We start from the raw sequence: 20866 nt of genomic DNA on the forward strand, positions 1-20866 counted from the left end.
ATTCCTAGTGATAGATAAGGACAGCTCGCTTACGAACGGGCGATACAGAAAAGGATTTAACGTGTTCGCGATACCGCAAAACGATTAGTCGCTGCCAACATTTTGTCGAGAAGGATGAAACGCTCGACATTCCGTCAACATGGCTGAAAGCGATAATATTCGTAAGCGTGAAAAGATTGCGAAGGAGATTGGGAAAACGAGCGAATCGATCCGCAAGAAACATCGCGCTTTAAAGACCGGTAAGATCGACGACGATATCGCGGTCAAGACCCATTTTAGACCTATTATCGAGCCACTACAAAAAATCGCCGACAACTCTAGCTTTATCGCGATGAAAAATGAGCCGGAGAGTAACGCTGACACTATAATTAAAACATTACCCATCAAGCGGTATAAGGAGAAAGAGAGGAGGAGAAGGAGGAGGAGGAGGAAGATGCGACACCGAAAAAGAGGAAACGATTGAAGGCTAAACGTTTATTGTCGCCGCGTACATTGGATGAACCGCTGCTAAGCTCTACACCACTGATAACCTCCACACCGTCCGGGACAACGAGAACCGTACAATCCAGGATACCCAAATTACTTGATGAGATCGAAGAAATTCTCGAAAAATCCCAAAAAAAACCTGTTTCAAGAGGAAGTTTTCGAAACCACGGGCAACCCGCTCGAAACATCCGTTCGAAACAGATTACAAACGTCGGAAGGTCAAGAAGTGTTGCGAGAACACTTGGGATCACTGGGACAAAAATACATAGGTGCTCTTCTTAGCGGTGACGAAAGAAAAAAACACGATCGATCACGTGTACGGCGTCTATTTCAACGAGAATGGAATGCGTCTCGGTAACAAACGATTCGACATTGACAAAGATGACTCTATAATCATAGAAAAAGTGAGGTATATTGGTACACCAGGATTATACGAGTTGATCTTCAAGAGAATTCCCGACGACGTCATATACACTGAGGACGATATGCAAAAATATAAGAGCATATTGATGACGACGAGTGCGCATAAACGTCAATATGATGCGCAAGGTCAATTAAAGAGCAACAAGGGATACAAGTATAAACAAATAATCGCACCGTTGATGTCGATCGAATCGAAAAAGAAAAAAAACGGGAACGGGAGTATTCACGCCTCGTGCGATGACGCTAATCGATAATAAGATCGATTACGTGCACTGGGACGATCCCAACGAGCTAGTGGATCGCCTACGATTGCTCGACACTTCACCCCGAGCTGCTCACGAGATCCTGTCGATCATAGAGGAACTTCGCGAAGCTGGCCTTATTATAAATTAAATGGTGTCTCGACAAAACTAATCAGTCGATCGATGTTATTCACATCGAAAAAAAAAAATGCCTATCAACAAATTTGGATTATTTGAACGGAGAAATGAAGAAATCTGCACAAGCGATCATTGGAGTAAATGGGTGACAAGTTACTTGCGTCGAAACGCTCTGTGTCGCGTCGCTACGGACTATGACGCGAGGTCGCGCAAGATTCGTCGTAGCGCAACTTGAGGCTGATACCGATGCAGTCAACAAACTGTATGTGGAACATATGTTAAAACGTTGAAGAATCAACAGAAAGAATCAGACGAGAAGCTGATTGCGTTCGAGAAGGATATGCGAGCTTTGCAGATTGCAATAAACGAACTTCGACGTGCGATTAACACTAATTCGGAAACGGCTGTCAACCTATAATGAGCTGTAGCGAACAGTTTAGGAGCAGCTATTGTACAATTATTAAACATCTACAAAGGCTTATCGAGCGGCTACGAAGGATTATCGAACTACAATGAGTGACAACGATCGAAGAGGAAACGACCTCGAACGGATCAGCAACGGCTATTGAACGGCTATTGAACGGCTACGAACGGATCAGCAACGGCCATTGAACGGCTGTCGAACGGCTATTGAACGGCTAAGAACGGGTCAGCAACGGCTATTGAACGGCTGTCGAACGGCAGTGAACGGCTAAAGAGTGACAACGAATAATAAAACGCATGGTGACACGTATCGTTTATTTGATCGACGAATCAAAACAACGATGGATCGATGATTGGGAATAATCGAGGAAGCGAAGAAACAACATAGTTTAGAGAAACGGCAGTTGGTGAATGAACTGCACGCACCGAGAAAAAATTTCCCCCGAAGACACGTCATTGTGCGGGGATACGATGACCTGTGGCAAGTCGACATCGTCGAGATGCGTCCGTACTCTCGTTTCAACAGAGGTTACAACTACATACTCACTGTCATCGATGCGTTGAGCAAATACGCGTGGGCCGTACCACTCAAGAGTAAAGGTGGAAGCGAGATAGCTGACGCTATCGCCGAGATAATTCGAGATAGCAAGAGGTGTCCGAAAAATATACAGACCGATATGGGGAAGGAATTTTATAACGTCGACGTGCAACGGCTCATGCGAAAACACGACATCAATCATTATTCTACATATTCGACATTAAAGGCATCGATCGTGGAGCGATTCAATCGCACGCTGAAAAACGACATGTGGAAGATGTTTACGCTAAACGGATCTTACAAGTGGATCAACGTTTTGCCGGAACTCGTACCGAATTACAACGCGCGCAAGCATCGAACGATCGGTATGCGGCCCGTCGACGTTATGGTGCAGTCCCATGATACGGAACGTATGCGCAATGCGGAATTGGCGGAAGTTCGTCTAATCACAGACATTCCGTCAATTGCGTTCCGTTGAAATATATTTTCTTATGTCCCATGGAGCGGAAAACGCGGAAGCGCAATTGGTGTTGGCCAATCACAAGATTCTTTCCCATAGATTTTTTTGTTGTCTATATCGGAACAGCGTACATTATTGGCTCGCACAAATTACGCTTCCGTATTTTCCGCTGCATGGGACATAGGAAATACAAATTTATGCGGATCGGATTCACACATATATGTCAAAAAATTCATGAATTTCATATATAACCTTCAAAGCTGACAACATCTTAATATTGAATATGGATTCTGAAAAATTGTTTATTATTATTTGTGGACTGTTAAGTAAATTAAAACAAAGTTGGTGTATATTTAAAAAGAATGAATTACGCCGTAAGATTATAAAATTATATTCATTGTATATAATTGTAAAAAGAAATGAAAATATTAAAAAACGACGAAAATATTGGGTGCGACCTATATTCAGCTTAGAAAGAAGATTCCAACAAGGAGCAAGTGAGAATCTTGTAAAGGAAATGCTGATCGAAGACACAGAAAAATATATGGATTATTTTAGAATGGCATCTCAATTATTTGACGCATTATTAGCATTAGTTGGACCATTCCTTGTTAAAGAATATGTTGTTCGCGAACCAATTTCGCCTGACACTCGGCTCCAGATTACACTGCGTTATTTAGCATCAGGAGATAGTATGAAATCCCTATCATATGCTTTCAGAATTGCACATAACACAATATCAAAAATTATAAGTGAGACTTGTGAAATTATTTGGAATTGTTTAAAAGATTCAGTTTTTCTAACGGACAACGAAGAAAATTGGAAATCTGTAGCTGACGAATTTCAACAATTATGGAATTTTCCTAATTGTATAGGGGCCATCGATGGAAAACATGTTCAAATCCAGGTATATTTTAAACGGAATTCTGAGTTTATTTATATAATTTTAGAACTTTATTAATAATAGATAAAAGGCTTTGTTAAATGTAAAAAATTGTTTTATATTCAATATATAATATAAATTATGATAAAAAAACAAATGTCTATATGTTCTTGTTACAGGCTCCGCCAAATAGCGGATCAATGTATTACAATTACAAAGGTCATCACAGCATTAATCTTCTTGGAATCAGCGATGCAATTGCTTTACAATAGTTGACATTGGTGCCGAAGGCAGACAAAGTGACGGAGGAGTTTTCCGTAACAGCGAAATTGGGAAACGCTTTGAAGCTAATTCTTTCAAACTACCAACTCCGAGACAGATCGAAATTAATGGACCAGAATTACCATATGTATTAGTAGCGGATGAAGCTTTCCCATTATCAATGCACATAATGAGGCCATATCCGCGCAGTGGAAAACTTGATATTGGAAAAAAAAATAAAATATAATAAAATTTTTATAAATATAAAAAAAAATAAAATATAATAAAATTTTTAATTATAGACTCAGCTGTGCAAGAAGAGTTGTAGAGAACGCTTTCGGCATATTAGTTGCTCGATGGAGAATATACCGAAGGTCAATTATCGCGAATGTCAGAAATGCACGTAAAATTATACAAGCAACTGTAACACTGCACAATTTTATTATTAAGAACGAAGAGAAATTAACTGGAAATAAATTATATTTGCATCTAACTCCAGATGATGCGCGTACAAGTCATGGCATTCGTAATATACCACTTTGTCGAAGCCGAGGCAATAAAAACGCTGTTGCAGTTAGAGAAGCGTATTCAACCTATTTTCAAAATGCTGGTGCATTATCTTACCAGTGGGCAAAAGCCTTGCAAAACGATTTTTAATTTATTTGTTTTAATTAATTTTTTTACTAAAAAATTATAAATAGTACTGTTATTAGTATTATAAATAAAATACTGTAAATAGAGTAAGTTTGTAAACATAAGTATACTTATAAACAAATATGATTATGAAGTAAAACTTATTTATCAGGTAATTGTGTAATGATAAAAATATTTTGTTTGAAAATAACTTTATTTAAGATTATTATAATGAAAATGTAAGCAAGAATTATTTAATACAGTTTGTCATAATAAAATAATAAATATAATAAAATATAATAAAATAACAATTTCATAATAAATCTTTTAGAATAAATCTTTTAATCCTAATATGATAAAAAATAAAATATTTTTTCATAGTTTATATTAATGTAATAAAAAATAAAATATTGATTCATAATTAATACTAATGTAACAAAAAATAAAATAACGAATAGAGATAATAATAATAATAATATATATAAGCTTATACTTTATATTAGCAGATCATGCAATTTATCTTGTTCCTCCATCAACATTGCAAGAAATTTCATTTCTAATTTAGTTCGAGCTCTATAAGGCAATTTTCTTAATCCTTCGCCTAGTAACAACAACCCGTCAACACCATCAGGTTCCTTAGTTTCTCTTAATGCATTTATAACAGTGTCATGAAACTCTTCGTTTAACTCTTTGTTCGATCTGTCAGCTTTTCTTTCTGAAATATCATTAATTTTTTGAATATGAGATAAATTTATTAAAATTTCTAATAATTGAATACTAATAACAGAAACATACTTCTATTTGAATTAAAATTACTTTCTTCAGAACTTGATGCAATGACGCTGCTGCTTGTTAGTGGGGACACTAACATTGAAGAGTTTCTGGCTTCAACTGAGATATTTTCATCATCGTCATCATTCTGAATGCTTAATGGTAGACTAGTACTTGTTCTAGAAAGAAAAACGACACTTAGCGTTTTCGATAAAGTCGAAAAACTCAATAACAAAATCAAGTATCAAATATTTCTGTATTTTAAATTATTAACCTTTTTCAATATTATATATTATTAAACTTACGGAGCTTTTCCCATGACGTCATTTAAAAACTTCATCTGTTCATAAAAGCGGAAGGAATTTTTTTTACTGTTTAATGCTTCAGCAGCAGATCCACTTGGGATATAAGTATGTTCCTTTTTTTTTGCCTTTAAAAAACAATCCCGTAGTGCGACGCCGTCGCCCGCCTCGGGAACGCCGCTCCCGAGGAGGTGGCGTGCAAATTTGGCGGGATCAGTAATTGGCGGTATCGGGATCTTAAAATGGCGGTAACGGTATCTTAAAATGGCGGTAACGTACGGTAACAGAATCTCCAACAAAAAGGGAGATAGGTTATGGGCGCCAGGCGCGGTATTTCCGCGCCACGATATCGAAACAGTAACGGCAAGCTCAGTTTATGGCAGAGGGGCAGAGTTCTTTGTGAATTAGTTACGGTAAGGGGGAGAGAGCGCTAGATTATCTTTAGGCGAGAGAAATGACTACTCCGTTATTTTGTTCACAATTAATTACATATATTGTAACGTTAGAGTACACACACAATAAATAGTATAATCGACTTTAATATAATATAGATAAATTTAATATAATACAGATAAATCTAATATAATAGCGATAAATTTAATATAATAGCGATAAATTTAATATAATAGCGAGAAAATCGGCAACTATACCGGTAAATATACAAGAACGTGAGGCACAAGATAAAATAATAAAAGAAAGCAGATAAATTTCGAAATATAACGGTTATCTTATAAATTGCGGAAACAAAGGACACGTTATAACGGCTAATGCGAAGGTCAGATACAATACTCTCCGAGAGGCTACTTGAAATATTGACTCTGAGTCGGCAATAAAAAAAGGAAAAAAAAAACGGTATTAAAATAGTTTTAGCCTTTCAATAATGACGGTAATCGAAGGTCGTGAACATTAGCGGCGAAATATCTACCAAACTCGAGAACGAATTATGTCTGATTTCAGCTCGTATGTCGAGACGTTCGTCTCGCTAACAAATTTCGGTATAATTATCCACTAGTTTTATGGCGATAATCCACGTAATTAACGGTAACCAGAGTGTACAGGAATTTTACGATCAGACGATTCTACGCGGAAGGTTTACGAACACTCCTGGAGGCGTGAGCCTCGTGCTAAATATCGATATAAATCGAACCTAAATTTCACACAATTTTGACGGTAACGTTCACAATTACGAATAATTAACGGTAGAGAACAATAGACAACTAAGAAATAAACAGAATTTTAACCCGAAATAGACGGTATACGTATTTTATATAAGTTCGATATACCTCGAATCGAACCTTTTCTCACGGCAATTAACGATGACTTTCGACAAAGTCTTGATGAAAAACAAAAGCTTTCTTTAATGGTAGTTTCAAGGAGGTAGACGGAAATTGTTTACCCGATGTAACGGTCGCAGCATGACCTTTTGTTTCGTTAACAATAGCACGACGTCCGCGTAACGGAAATTTCGAACAAGTGATACGTTAAATACTTTTCGGCGGAGATTTCGCGTGAGGTAATATTCTTGCAGAGCCGTTCTCTTAATTTCGGTAACACACGCTCGCGAAGAAATTACCCGCTCAAATCCCGCTTTCCGGTATGCAATATACTCGACCAAAAATTGCCGCGTCACGCTCGGAGTATCGATACAAAAAAAAACGTTAACGGGAACGATATAATTTTTAAACTATACGGAAACGATACATAATACCATGGACTGACGGCACGAACACCCCTGAGAGGGACAAATCCGCGACTCCGGGGACAGCTGGCGTCCGACAACTACGGTACAAGTATCAAACTTCACGGTAATCTTTATTACGGTATGATAGCCGCCCTGCGACGGTATCTCGGCACGATGACACCAGCTGATCCCGGATGAACATTTCTAATCGGCTACTTGTGCGACGGCTTACAATTTTGTTCAGATGGCTGCTCCCTCAGGATCGTCTCTTCTAGGTTCTCACTGATGTGCACCGGACACTAGCTCACCGTACAGTGACGATCTTCGTCTGTGCTCGCAAGGCCCTCGAATGCCGCGCCGATCTTCCGCGCATTTTGTCGATTCCGGGAAAAATGGGGTGGATTCTCCGCCCCCTCGAAAGTTGCTGATGTTTTACGGCGTTGCCCTTACGCAGAGGCCCAGTATTCCTCAGCGACGGTGCTCGTGCTGGTGCCGATTCTCGGGGACGTGACCGGCTGGCCAGGCCGTATCCGCGTCTCCCTCCGAGATTTTTGTTTTCCAGTCGGCCGCCTGTAAAGTTGCTTTCGGCACCGTCGTCTGGATTCGCTGCCATTTCTTTTTACATCTGAAAAATATGCAGATTTAATCTCCCTGACATTACTAAGAGCGGCGGCGCGGGACCTTAGTACTTGACCTGATGCTTGCGGTATCTCCGGTATCTTCTCGGTATCCTTGGTATTTTGCGATAGCTTCTTTTACAAATGGTCGATCCTGCACGCACGCACAGTAGCCGTATTCGCATCGCGGGTCTTAAATTTCGCTAAACACAAGTCTATACATTTGAATAATAAGTAGCGGTAGTCTCCTCTCAGGCGCGAGAGACGATCCCGCGCACGCTGTTTTCCCTCGGCAGGGAAATCGTGACGGAGCTTAAAAAGCGTCACGTCACAACTCCCCCTTCCCAGACGAGTGCCGAGGGGACCTTGGGACCCGGCACACCGACGACCGTCGCCCCGGTAGCTATGCTTCCATTTTCGTGATAAGACGACTACTTAACCCCTCGGGTTTCCTTGAGGTGTCCGTAGCCCGACAGTTCGTGGTCCATTACCATTTCTGATAAAATCGCGACTCGATTTCAGCCATCGCGTCCTCTCCCCGTGGTATTTTCGCACACCCTTTAACTCCGTTTTTAAACGCCAGAAGGAGATAAGGGATCAGGAGACGGTAGGGAGAACTGATTGAACTTGGAGTCAGAGTAAACTTATTTATTCCGGCCCTTCTTCGACCGACCTCCAAAATGAACAATAAACCACAAAAATAAACTTGATATATAAGCAAAAAAAAAAAAAGAAAACGGAACTTAACAACTCGAGAAAAAAAAAACAGAAAAATGCCGATACGGTAACAAAAAAAGAAAAAAACGAAACTAAGCCTAAGAACTAAACTAAACAACTAAAAACTAAGAAAGTAATACTAAGAAAAAAAAAAGAAACTAAAAAAAAAATATTCTAAGGAAAAAAACACAAATGTCTTTAGCGGAGGCGGGATTCCTCCGACCAATCGGCCCCCACGTCCTTCTTCCAGGGCCATCCCTCCCGAAGGGGCGAATTGTCCCGCACTGGCGGTGGTGTTGGCGGCGGCGCTCGCGGTCCCCTCGACGCCGAGTATGGGGTGCTGCGGCGGTAGGCGGCTCCACAGCGGTCGCAATCCCGCAACGTTACCCCCCGGTGCCCGCACCCGTAGCAAAAGCTACCCGTGCGAGGCAAGGGGCAACGCGCGTAGGAGTGCTGCTGGGAACCGCAGTTCCAGCACCCCACAGCGTAGGGTGCGTCTCGCGTCGGGCGCTCCGGGCGACGAGGCCTCCCAGCGGAGGTGGCGCGGTGTTGACCCGGCTCCACGGCGCGCTCCAAAGATCGGGCCCTCCCCCGTGGCGAGGACTCCGTGTGGGGCTCGGGGGCGTCCGTCTGAGTCCCCCTCGCTACCCCCTGGTCGGACGTGGTTTGCACCGAGGTGCTCCGGGAGGATGGCCACTCCCGCACCACGGCCCCGTCCGTTGTCCAGCGGGCCTCTCTGACCTGGTGAGCCACGTCCTCCAGATCCGTCCAGAAGCCCTCATCGTGAAATTCGATGTGCTCCCAGACGGATCTGTGACGCGACCAGAAGGCCCGCCAGATCCTCCTCATCTCACGTCAGTCCATTACGTTTCTCGGCATCTAAACGGTATCGGGCAGACGGTAAGGCTTCAAGTCTTGTATGTGACTTTTGCCGGCGGGTGACCCATCCAGGAATCCCAATTCATATACGACTGGAGAGATCACCCGCACTACTTTAAACGGGCCCTGGAACTTGTGTGCTAATTTTGCAGCTATATTCTGAGCCGCCAACGATAAAATATGTTGGCGTCTCAACACCAGATCTTCTACCTTGAACGTGTGATCACGCCTACGTAAATTGTATCGCGAAGCCTGTCTCTCGTAAGCTCTGTCTAAGTTTTCGATAACCCATTTCCTCAGGACTTGCATGTCCTTCATACGGGCTGCCCATCTTGCGGTATCCCCCGGTTCGATCTCGGTAACCCCCTGATTTGATCGAAGGCGCGACCCTGATCATCCCCCCACTCCCAGCGCCTGCCCTTTTTCAAAAGGCGCGTCAATGGTTCGCTCAGGGTCGCGAATTGGGGAAGGAATCTGCGGTACCATGACGACATTCCCAAAAACCGGCAACATCCCCTGGGCACTCAGGCCCCGATCTAACAAGTGGCGACGCGCTTGACCGACGCTTAATCCCTGTATCCACTGATGGGGATCGCTATCCTCCCTCATAGGGCCAACAAGAGACTTACCGATTAGCGAAAATTACAACAAAAACAAAAAAAAATAAACGAGGTAGTTAATCAAATAAAAAGAAAAGAAAATGGTAATAATAACGGTAGTAATAATATAATAAGATAAAAAAAATAAAAAGATCGAGATAACCAAGGAATAAATTCAAAATCGAAAACGGTACGGGAAAGAGGCCGCAATAATAATAAAAAAAAGTTTATTTAAAGTCGAAACAACACGGCAGAAGTATAGAAATAAAAAAAAACCACAAAAAAAACAATATAAGAGCCAGAAGGGGAAAGAAAAAAAAAAGTTAAAAAATCAAAATAATGTTTCGAAGTCAAAACAGTACGGTAACAAAAAGGAGATTCAAAATAATATAGGTGACGGCAAGAAAACAAAAAGTCAAAAGTTAAACAATACGGCAGCGAGAAAAACAAAGAAATTCAAAAAAATCAAACAATCGGGTAGCAGGAAGAAAAAAAAATTCAAAAATCAAAACAATATGTTATAGGAAAAGATAATTTCAAAAAAAAAATAAAAACAACAAGGTATCATAAAAGAAATTCAAAAATCCAAATAATAATATGGTACAAGAAGAAAAAAAACTAATAATACTAAGGATAACGGTATAGAAAGAAAAACAAAATTCAAAAGTTTAAACGGTATATTAAACACAAGAAGTCTAAAAATCTTAACGGTAATAATAAAAAAAAATGAAAATCAAAATAAGTCTCTTGTTGTTCCAAGGAACGATCGCGGGTTTTCAAAAAAAAATTTTTTTAAGATTGTCCCTTTAGATTCTAATCACGGAGCCACTAACGGTATTAAGGTAATGATAAGAAAAAAAAATTCACCACACAAGATTATCGATATACGGCTAAATAACGGTAAAATGATAATAAAATCGAATTTTCGGTATCGGCAAGAACGATAAACGAACGGTAGGCGACCTAAATTCAAAACGAGAGAAAAAACGCAAGTAAATCCTATGCAACTTTGAACGGTAGTCTTATACGCGAAGCACACAAATTCCAGGCCGCTTCCGGCCTTAAATTGCTCTTAACTTACCCCAGCCAGATGGTACGTTTGATACGGGACACCAGAAAAGTAAAAAAACACTGCAAAATTTTTAACGGCACCAGTACAATAATAAAAAAACACAACACTGAACAAACGATTTTTCGGCTTAAGAAAGCCAACGAGAACGATTCCTTTTCCATCTCTCTCTCTAGCTCTCTCCCACAAAGGAAAAAAAAAATCCACTATTTTATTCGATTTTATACGGTATCTTCACACGGCGTCGGGCCCCACGTTGGGCGCCAAAATCTTTGCGACGCCGTCGCCCGCCTCGGGAATGCCGCTCCCGAGGAGGTGGCGTGCAAATTTGGCGGGATCAGTAATTGGCGGTATCGGGATCTTAAAATGGCGGTAACGGTATCTTAAAATGGCGATAACGTACAGTAACAGAATCTCCAACAAAAAGGGAGATAGGTTATGGGCGTCAGGCGCGGTATTTCCGCGCCACGATATCGAAACGGTAACGGCAAGTTCAGTTTAGGGCAGAGGGGCAGAGTTCTTTGTGAATTAGTTACGGTAAGGGGGAGAGAGCGCTAGATTATCTTTAGGCGAGAGAAATGACTACTCCGTTATTTTGTTCACAATTAATTATATATATTGTAACGTTAGAGTACACACACAATAAATAGTATAATCGACTTTAATATAATATAGATAAATTTAATATAATACAGATAAATCTAATATAATAGCGATAAATTTAATATAATAGCGATAAATTTAATATAATAGCGAGAAAATCGGCAACTATACCGGTAAATATACAAGAACGTGAGGCACAAGATAAAATAATAAAAGAAAGCAGATAAATTTCGAAATATAACGGTTATCTTATAAATTGCGGAAACAAAGGACACGTTATAACGGCTGATGCGAAGGTCAGATACAATACTCTCCGAGAGGCTACTTGAAATATTGACTCTGAGTCGGCAATAAAAAAAGGAAAAAAAAAACGGTATTAAAATAGTTTTAGCCTTTCAATAATGACGGTAATCGAAGGTCGTGAACATTAGCGGCGAAATATCTACCAAACTCGAGAACGAATTACGTCTGATTTCAGCTCGTATATCGAGACGTTCGTCTCGCTAACAAATTTCGGTATAATTATCCACTAGTTTTATGGCGGTAATCCACGTAATTAACGGTAACCAGAGTGTACAGGAATTTTACGATCAGATGATTCTACGCGGAAGGTTTACGAACACTCCTGGAGGCGTGAGCCTCGTGCTAAATATCGATATAAATCGAACCTAAATTTCACACAATTTTGACGGTAACGTTCACAATTACGAATAATTAACGGTAGAGAACAATAGACAACTAACAAGGAAAGGGTCGGAAGTGTCCCCCTCCGATTTTAATGAGCTTTGAATATGTTGTAGTCTAGATCAAAATAGGAGACACGTATTTTTTTATAAGTGCTGAGTCGGCCGTTAAGGGGGTGAAACACCTTCTTGAAAAAAATCGATTTTTTCATTTCTCAGCGGATACCGTCGAAGCGATAAGAGATATAAACAAAAGTTTCAAATAAAAGTTTTATGGTCTTTAATGTACTTCAAAATCATGTAATCAGATTTGTCGAAAATGTCATATTTTTCGAAATCCCCCCCCCCTCCCTTTTAATGTTTGAAAATTTTTAAATTTGTCTCATAACAAAACTTATAGCTCATTTAACGACAAATTCAATCATATATAATAAAGTTGTATTCCGAAGTCATTATATATATGTATATGGAAATATTACATAAAATACCGTACATAATTATTGCATACAAGAATAACAAATATTCATGGTTAATATCGGTTACAAAGATGATGATCATGAAAGAAATGATACAAAGGGATTTTTTACACCATGCGCAAGAAATTACAGCAATTTCACCGCAAATATCACATGTTGGTTTTAAATTAGTTTTGAAACAAAAATCTACTGGTGTATCAAATTCTTCTGGTTTCTTTTCTAAATAACCACTTTTATACCATGCATATTTGAATAAATTTTTAAACCTTGGTGATGAAAATTGATTATGTGTTAATGATTGTAATTTTAAAATATTGTTTCTTGAATGAAGCTTGACGTCAAGATCTAAAAGCATGATGGTATCTGAAAAATGTCTAACAAAATTTTTCCATAAACGAAAACCGAATACATCTAAAGGTTGTATTTTTCCCGTTGCTCCAGCTGGTATAGTTAACAAATTAATATTGTCTATAAAATCTGGTTTGTTTCTTTGAATTATATCAGGACAATGACCAGTCCAAGAATCTAATAATAACACTGATTTTGGTCCAACATTTGGAAAAAACACTTCTTTTATCCAGATCTCAAAATGATGCGATGTTAATTTTCCAGATTTTGATGCCATGACAAAGATATTATTATCTTTAAACATTGTTTCTTTTACTATTGGACCAAATGTTCCAGTAGGTTCTTTTAAAACAATAAACAGAGGCGATAATAATCTACCATCAGCTGAAACAATAGGTTGTATAGTATAACTATGTGTAGTTGCTGATATGGATTGTACTATGCGCTCTACTTTTTTAATACCAATAGGTGATAGTGAACGACCGGAATGAAATTCTAATTGAAATCCACTTTGGTCCGAATTATATACATTTTCAATTCCATATTGTATAATAGAAGATTTAACATTTTCGATAAATGACTTGCTTCGTGCTTCTAAATCTTTGTCTGACGCTAAATTTTTTTTTGTTATAAATTTTGTAATTTTTCTAGATACGATATTATGTGCAAGCTTAAACCTTTTTACCCATGATAATGATGCTGTAAACCCAAGTAGATTTACTTCCTTCTGTGCGCGAAGAGCCCATCGAGCAATATCAATGTCATGAATAATTATTCCCTTTTCAATACCTTCATGGAATTTATTTAACGTATATGTTGAAATTTCTTTCAGTTTATCAAATCTGTTGCCACCTTGATTTACTTGCTGCTCCCATCTTCTTAATTGACGTAATGACGTGACTTTCCGAAATCTATTTCTTATAGATGCAAGAGTTCTTGACTTTTTTGTTCCACTTCTCCATAACTCTACTGCATTTCTTTTATATTCTATTGGTACAGAATCCGCAACACATTCAATTTCTTTTACAAAATATGTGTCTTCTTCTCTTTCTTCATCAATTACAGGTTCTACTTCAGGTATATCAAATTCGTTTTGAAAATCTAATGATGATTCTTCATAAACTTCAAACGCTTCTTCATACATTGATCGAAGCATATTTTCCATCATGTCTTTTGTTTCATTTTCATCTGTTGTAACAGGACTTTCTGGGAATTCCCCAGTCATATACAGTGCAGTGTATAGCAGTACTGCTACATTTCTTGGATTAAACATTATCTAAAAAAATTATTAACATTATGTATATTTGTTTTATAAATATTAGCAAAAAAATACTTATTAGCAACAAAAATATTTTATTATTTAATGCGTATTAATAATTTGTTACGTTTTCCGAGTTTCATGAAAAATAGAACAGTTTTATCACATAACTTAAATAAAGTAATAAAATATTAATTATAATTTAAATACATTAAAACAAAACAGATAAACCGCAATTTTGAATGAAGTGTAAGTAAAAGCAAAAAACTATAAAAGTTTTAAAAATCGAAAAAGTACATACATACTGTATTGTTGTGTGCGTGGGGCACAATTGTTTTTTCAGGATAACGGCTAGTCTTGTTAATTAACTCGAGCACTTGTTAATTATTTGATAACTGATTTGTGACTGTCCGCCGCTTCTAGGCGGTGGCTTTTAACGCCTCCGGTTCTGAACGATTATCGGAGGAGGATCGCGCGGTGGCATGACCAAATAAAATCATTGGTTATTTCTAAAGTGGCGTGATCAAAATGCAAGCGAAGGAAGTCCGAAGACTTCCTCGCATTTTATTGCAATTCAGCGCTATTTCGAGAGTGATTTCTTCCTCTGTTTGATGACTTGGCCGTGTGATACTGGCTGTATCAGCACTTCGGGCAGCTGACTTTCTTATCGCGACGCATTTTTTCGCTCGCTTTATAAGTTATAATCCTTTTAATTATTTTCTTATATATATAAATATATTTACTATCGCGCTCGCGTATATTCGATAGACGCTTTAATAGTAATATGTGTTCCACTGCACGCAGTTGTTAATAAAATAATATATTGCACCAACTCATTTCGCGAATGCGACATCTGTTTATTCATAGAATTGAATCTATTAACATCGGCATCTGATCAATAATTTTCCTTGTCCGACTAGTTTTATTTTTCATGCATTAAAAACATTACTTTTCCATATAAATTATATGTATATTTATTGTCACATAATATAGACATATATTATAATTATAATTATTATATAATTTATAATTATATTTATAAATATAATTTCTATAATTTATAAAAATATATTCTCATAAATTATTTATTGCTAATTTATGGTTGCCTCTGTGAGTTTGCGAAGAAAAATGACTGTCGCTGTGAATAACGAGCGTCATAAGGCGGATAAAGCGGGCGTATAGTAGTGTATAGGGATATTTTTAATTTATTTCTGAAAAATGTGACTTCGGAATACAACTTTATTATATATGATTGAATTTGTCGTTAAATGAGCTATAAGTTTTGTTATGAGACAAATTTAAAAATTTTCAAACATTAAAAGGGAGGGGGGGGGGATTTCGAAAAATATGACATTTTCGACAAATTTGATTACATGATTTTGAAGTACATTAAAGACCATAAAACTTTTATTTGAAACTTTTGTTTATATCTCTTATCGCTTCGACGGTATCCGCTGAGAAATGAAAAAATCGATTTTTTTCAAGAAGGTGTTTCACCCCCTTAACGGCCGACTCAGCACTTATAAAAAAATACGTGTCTCCTATTTTGATCTAGACTGCAACATATTCAAAGCTCATTAAAATCGGAGGGGGACACTTCCGACCCTTTCCTTGTAAGAAATAAACAGAATTTTAACCCGAAATAGACGGTATACGTATTTTATATAAGTTCGATATACCTCGAATCGAACCTTTTCTCACGGCAATTAACGATGACTTTCGACAAAGTCTTGATGAAAAACAAAAGCTTTCTTTAACGGTAATTTCAAGGAGGTAGACGGAAATTGTTTACCCGATGTAACGGTCGCAGCATGACCTTTTGTTTCGTTAACAATAGCACGACGTCCGCGTAACGGAAATTTCGAACAAGTGATACATTAAATACTTTTCGGCGGAGATTTCGCGTAATATTCTTGCAGAGCCGTTCTCTTAATTTCGGTAACACACGCTCGCGAAGAAATTACCCGCTCAAATCCCGCTTTCCGGTATGCGATATACTCGACCAAAAATTACCGCGTCACGCTCGGAGTATCGATACAAAAAAAAAACGTTAACGGGAACGATACAATTTTTAAACGATACGGAAACGATACATAATACCACGGACTGACGGCACGAACACCCCTGAGAGGGACAAATCCGCGACTCCGGGGACAGCTGGCGTCCGACAACTACGGTACAAGTATCAAACTTCACGGTAATCTTTATTACGGTATGATAGCCGCCCTGCGACGGTATCTCGGCACGATGACACCAGCTGATCCCGGATGAACATTTCTAATCGGCTACTTGTGCGACGGCTTACAATTTTGTTCAGGTGGCTGCTCCCTCAGGATCGTCTCTTCTAGGTTCTCGCTGATGTGCACCGGACACTAGCTCACCGTACAGTGACGATCTTCGTCTGTGCTCACAAGGCCCTCGAATCCCGCGCCGATCTTCCGCGCATTTTGTCGATTCCGGGAAAAATGGGGTGGATTCTCCGCCCCCTCGAAAGTTGCTGATGTTTTACGGCGTTGCCCTTACACAGAGGCCCAGTATTCCTCAGCGACGGTGCTCGTGCTGGTGCCGATTCTCGGGGACGTGACCGGCTGGCCAGGCCGTATCCGCGTCTCCCTCCGAGATTTTTGTTTTCCAGTCGGCCGCCTGTAAAGTTGCTTTCGGCACCGTCGTCTGGATTCGCTGCCATTTCTTTTTACATCTGAAAAATATGCAGACTTAATCTCCCTGACATTACTAAGAGCGGCGGCGCGGGACCTTAGTACTTGACCTGATGCTTGCGGTATCTCCGGTATCTTCTCGGTATCCTTGGTATCTTGCGGTAGCTTCTTTTACAAATGGTCGATCCTGCACGCACGCACAGTAGCCGTATTCGCATCGCGGGTCTTAAATTTCGCTAAACACAAGTCTATGCATTTGAATAATAAGTAGCGGTAGTCTCCTCTCAGGCGCGAGAGACGATCCCGCGCATGCTGTTTTCCCTCGGCAGGGAAATCGTGACGGAGCTTAAAAAGCGTCACGTCACAGTAGATATCGCCACCTTTTTTTAATTTCGGTTACACTCATTATGCCTATAAATACACATTTAAATAAAATGTTTGATGTTCAATAATATCATCATACATGGCCAAAATATAGATACTAACCTCCTAATGAGTTGCATATTTCTTGCCACAATTCATTTTTTTTTAAAGTGCTTCTTTCATTTGCTGATATCCGATGATCGAATGATGCTCGCTTCTGTGATACATAATATATTAATAACTCATCTTTATCAATTTCTTGTGAATTATTTAATTCTTCTTGTGAATTATTTAATTCTTTATTTGGTAAAGTAAATTCATTGAACTCTTCTATGCGAGATACTAAAATAAGAGGAACAATTATAACAGTGGCAAACAGAAATTTGTCAGTATCATTGCCAGACAGTATAATTTTTCAATAAATAATTCAAAAGATAATGGCATACTTTGTCAAAAAAATATGCTTCAATTACTAAAATAATACTTACTGACAGTGACTACTAAATTTTCATCCACGTTTATACAATCATTGTCCTTGTTAAATGGTTGAAAACAAGAGTGGTCTAATAAATTAAAAGATTGTGGGAGAATGTATCCACAATACCCACATTTTTTATTCTATAAAATAAATAATAAACAATCATAACCACCAATATCATAACCTCCCGTATAAGTAATAAACTTATATTTTGTAAAAAAGTTGTTAAATATAATATTACAATAATATTAAATTATTAATTTAAAACTTAATGTTATTTAAAATATTTTTTAATAATATGTTTACGGATATTTGCTGTTTCGACATTTTTCATCATACACACAATTTCGAAGTTCCGCACAAAATGTGTATAAAATAGAAACTTGCGGATAGAAATCGGCGGAACAGACGTAAAACAGGTTAAACCAATCACGAGCGTTCCGCCAATTCCGCATTGCGCATACGTTCCGTATCATGGGACCGCACCATTACCCCCGCGATCGCTGAAAGACTCTTGGCTACTGTGTACAACCATGTAAATATCGCGGGTCCGGTGAAATTCAAAGTAGGTGACTCGGTACGCGTTAGCAAGTACAAGACAGTTTTCGAGAAAGATTACACGCCAAATTGGACAACCGAGGTGTTTAAAATTATAAAAGTGCAGCATACTAATCCCGTAAGCTATCTACTTGAGGATTATCACAAAAAATCTATCGCTGGAGTGTTCTACGAACACGAGTTGCATCGCGCGAATTATCCGGACGTGTATCTCGTGGAGAAAGTACTGCGCAGGAGGGGTGATGAGGTTTACGTGAAATGGCTGGGATTTGACAATTCACACAATTCTTAGATACATAAAGACAATGTGATTTAATTAATCATACAGTGTTTATTTTTTAATTTTCTGGAAAAAATATATATGTATAACATTATAATATTTGAAAAAAATAAAAATATACATAAAAATATACATAAAAAATCCTTATCAATATTCTTTTCTATAGTACATGTATTTTTAATAAGTTATAATAAGATGTATGAGATACACATAAAAATATATGAAATATAAAAAAATACAAAAAATCCTTATTAATATTCCTTTCGATAGTACATGTATTTTTTTTTTTTTTTTTAATAAGATAATAAGATATATGAAATATACATTACATTACATAAAAATATATGCAATATAAAAATTTTTATTAATAATTCTTTTAATAGATAATTTATCGCACACATTTTACATTTTATATATTTTACATTACATATTACAATGGTATCCTATAATGTCCCCATGGTAATATATCTGTGGTTTCGGGTACGATATACCGCTTATCGTCGTGTAACGTTCCGTTTTTCCCGGAGATTAGATTGCGGATAAACTCGTCGGATTCGGGGTAATGAATGGTGAGCGAATTGTGATGTAAAAAGAAAGAATGTATTTATTCAAATCGAATGCGTGTGTACAAGTAGTGTGTATCTTGCTGCGATTATAAATGTGAGCGTGTTCGAGTGTATAAACGTCTGAATGCGCATGCAAAATGCAGGTGGTTCAATGCGCCGGTATAACTGTGGTTCGTAAATTCGATAAATTCGCTGGTATGATACGCGTGTATAAAAACGTTGTTTTGACGCGTGCGGATATGCGCTCAGAATCGGTCGAAGACCTCGCGTTGTTGTGCCGGTGTTTTTACCGCGTTTCTTGCACGGGGAATCCCGTCATTCCGGGAATCCTGTGTACGAAGAAAAAGCCGGTGAATTCCAGGAAATAATACGCTATTTCCGCGAAATAATATGCGATCTCCGCGAACGGAAATATCGCGCTAATAAATCGGGATCGCGCTTTAAGAACAGCTGGCCTCGAGAACTCTCGATCGGGGCGGCTCTGAACTCCACCTTTTGTGGGTTTTGCCAGCCGGGATGTGGAGCAGCGGATGGAGGCAGTACCCCACGCGATAGCGAGAACTCTCGGCTTAGGCTGAGTACTCTCAACCGGTTCGATCGGGGCGGTAGTGCCGGTTTTAGGTGCTTGGTAATTTCTCTCGAGCGTACAGCTTAAGAGCGGAACAGGAGAATGTGTTTTTTAGCTGAAATACGGCCTTTTTATACCGGCTAATTACCCGCGTCGGCGCGCGGCGGTGTTACCCCTTCCGAACGGGTTAATTGCGGTACGGTACGGTCGGGCCCGTTCGGAGGGATTCGGGTTTGCGCCGAGCGCGGGTTTTCGCCGGTCGATCGGGCCGCGTCGGCTTCGCTCGGCAATTCTCGGCCGTTTTGGATTTACAACGGCCCCGATTTTTGAAAAGTATTAAAAATGTGGGCGCACCGCGCCCCTGCCTCTGCCCGGCGGGTGTTCCACCGGGCGGCAGCTTCCGGCGGTGTTGTTGCCGGGAATTCGGAACGGTGCATCGGAGTGCACCGTTACAGTCGTACGGACTCAAAGCAATTTTCGTCTCGCGGATCGTGTATACTTGGTGAAGTTCAGATCGTATACACGACTGCTGGCGAGTCATTTCAATTTCTTCTTTCAAACACCGCGTGTAATCGTCAAATGTTATCGTTCTCGCGACAATGTTGCTCTTGACGCCTTTAACTTTTTTTGTATCCTTTTTCCCATCGACTCGTAATGCGTACATCTTTGCTCTGAGCCCGACGAATTCGGTCATTATTTAGCACCGTTATTTTCGTCCTTCATCAGGCCCGGTACTTTTTTATTTTCAAGCGGTATACCGTACGCATTGTCCACCGCATAATCGCTCGTGTCAAATCTGGCGATATCGCGCTTCATGTTCTCATACACATCAACGCACTCAATGTGATATATCAAACTATCTGTGTCGGTATACATAATCTTACATTTATCGCGATACTGAGGAGA

At 39.0% G+C, this 20866-nt stretch overlaps 2 protein-coding genes and 1 long non-coding RNA gene across 3 annotated transcripts; 1 reads left to right on the forward strand and 2 right to left on the reverse strand.

Moving 5' to 3' along the window:
* The first annotated feature begins 3165 nt into the window (after positions 1-3165).
* Positions 3166-4084, forward strand: LOC112638385 (putative nuclease HARBI1). Its single transcript, XM_025409972.1, has 2 exons — positions 3166-3617; positions 3773-4084. The coding sequence occupies exons 1-2, from the start codon at positions 3228-3230 to the stop codon at positions 3863-3865; spliced, it is 483 nt and encodes a 160-aa protein (XP_025265757.1). The 5' UTR covers positions 3166-3227; the 3' UTR covers positions 3866-4084.
* Positions 4085-4981: 897 nt separating this feature from the next.
* On the reverse strand, positions 4982-5703 carry LOC105253701. The gene is made up of 3 exons (XM_011261900.3): positions 5564-5703; positions 5283-5437; positions 4982-5202 (listed from the first exon to the last, which is right to left on the reverse strand). The coding sequence occupies exons 1-3, from the start codon at positions 5596-5598 to the stop codon at positions 4982-4984; spliced, it is 411 nt and encodes a 136-aa protein (XP_011260202.1). The 5' UTR covers positions 5599-5703.
* A 12109-nt stretch (positions 5704-17812) lies between these two features.
* Positions 17813-18065, reverse strand: LOC112638386. Its single transcript, XR_003122973.1, has 2 exons — positions 17999-18065; positions 17813-17852 (listed from the first exon to the last, which is right to left on the reverse strand). It is a non-coding gene; the product is annotated as an uncharacterized LOC112638386 (long non-coding RNA).
* Between the last annotated feature and the right edge of the window lie 2801 nt (positions 18066-20866).

Source organism: Camponotus floridanus, unplaced genomic scaffold (assembly GCF_003227725.1).
Source record: "Camponotus floridanus strain SB8 unplaced genomic scaffold, Cflo_v7.5 scaffold299, whole genome shotgun sequence".
NCBI lineage: Eukaryota > Metazoa > Arthropoda > Insecta > Hymenoptera > Formicidae > Camponotus > Camponotus floridanus.

Coding starts and splice junctions, on each gene's coding strand:
- LOC112638385 (XM_025409972.1), top strand. CDS start 3,228: ATGCTGATCGAAGACACAGAAAAATATATGGATTATTTTAGAATGGCA. Junction 3,618..3,772: donor GAAAACATGTTCAAATCCAG/GTATATTTTAAA, acceptor TTCTTGTTACAG/GCTCCGCCAAATAGCGGATC.
- LOC105253701 (XM_011261900.3), bottom strand. CDS start 5,598: ATGAAGTTTTTAAATGACGTCATGGGAAAAGCTCC. Junction 5,438..5,563: donor GACGTCATGGGAAAAGCTCC/GTAAGTTTAATA, acceptor TTTTCTTTCTAG/AACAAGTACTAGTCTACCAT. Junction 5,203..5,282: donor TAATTTTAATTCAAATAGAA/GTATGTTTCTGT, acceptor ATGATATTTCAG/AAAGAAAAGCTGACAGATCG.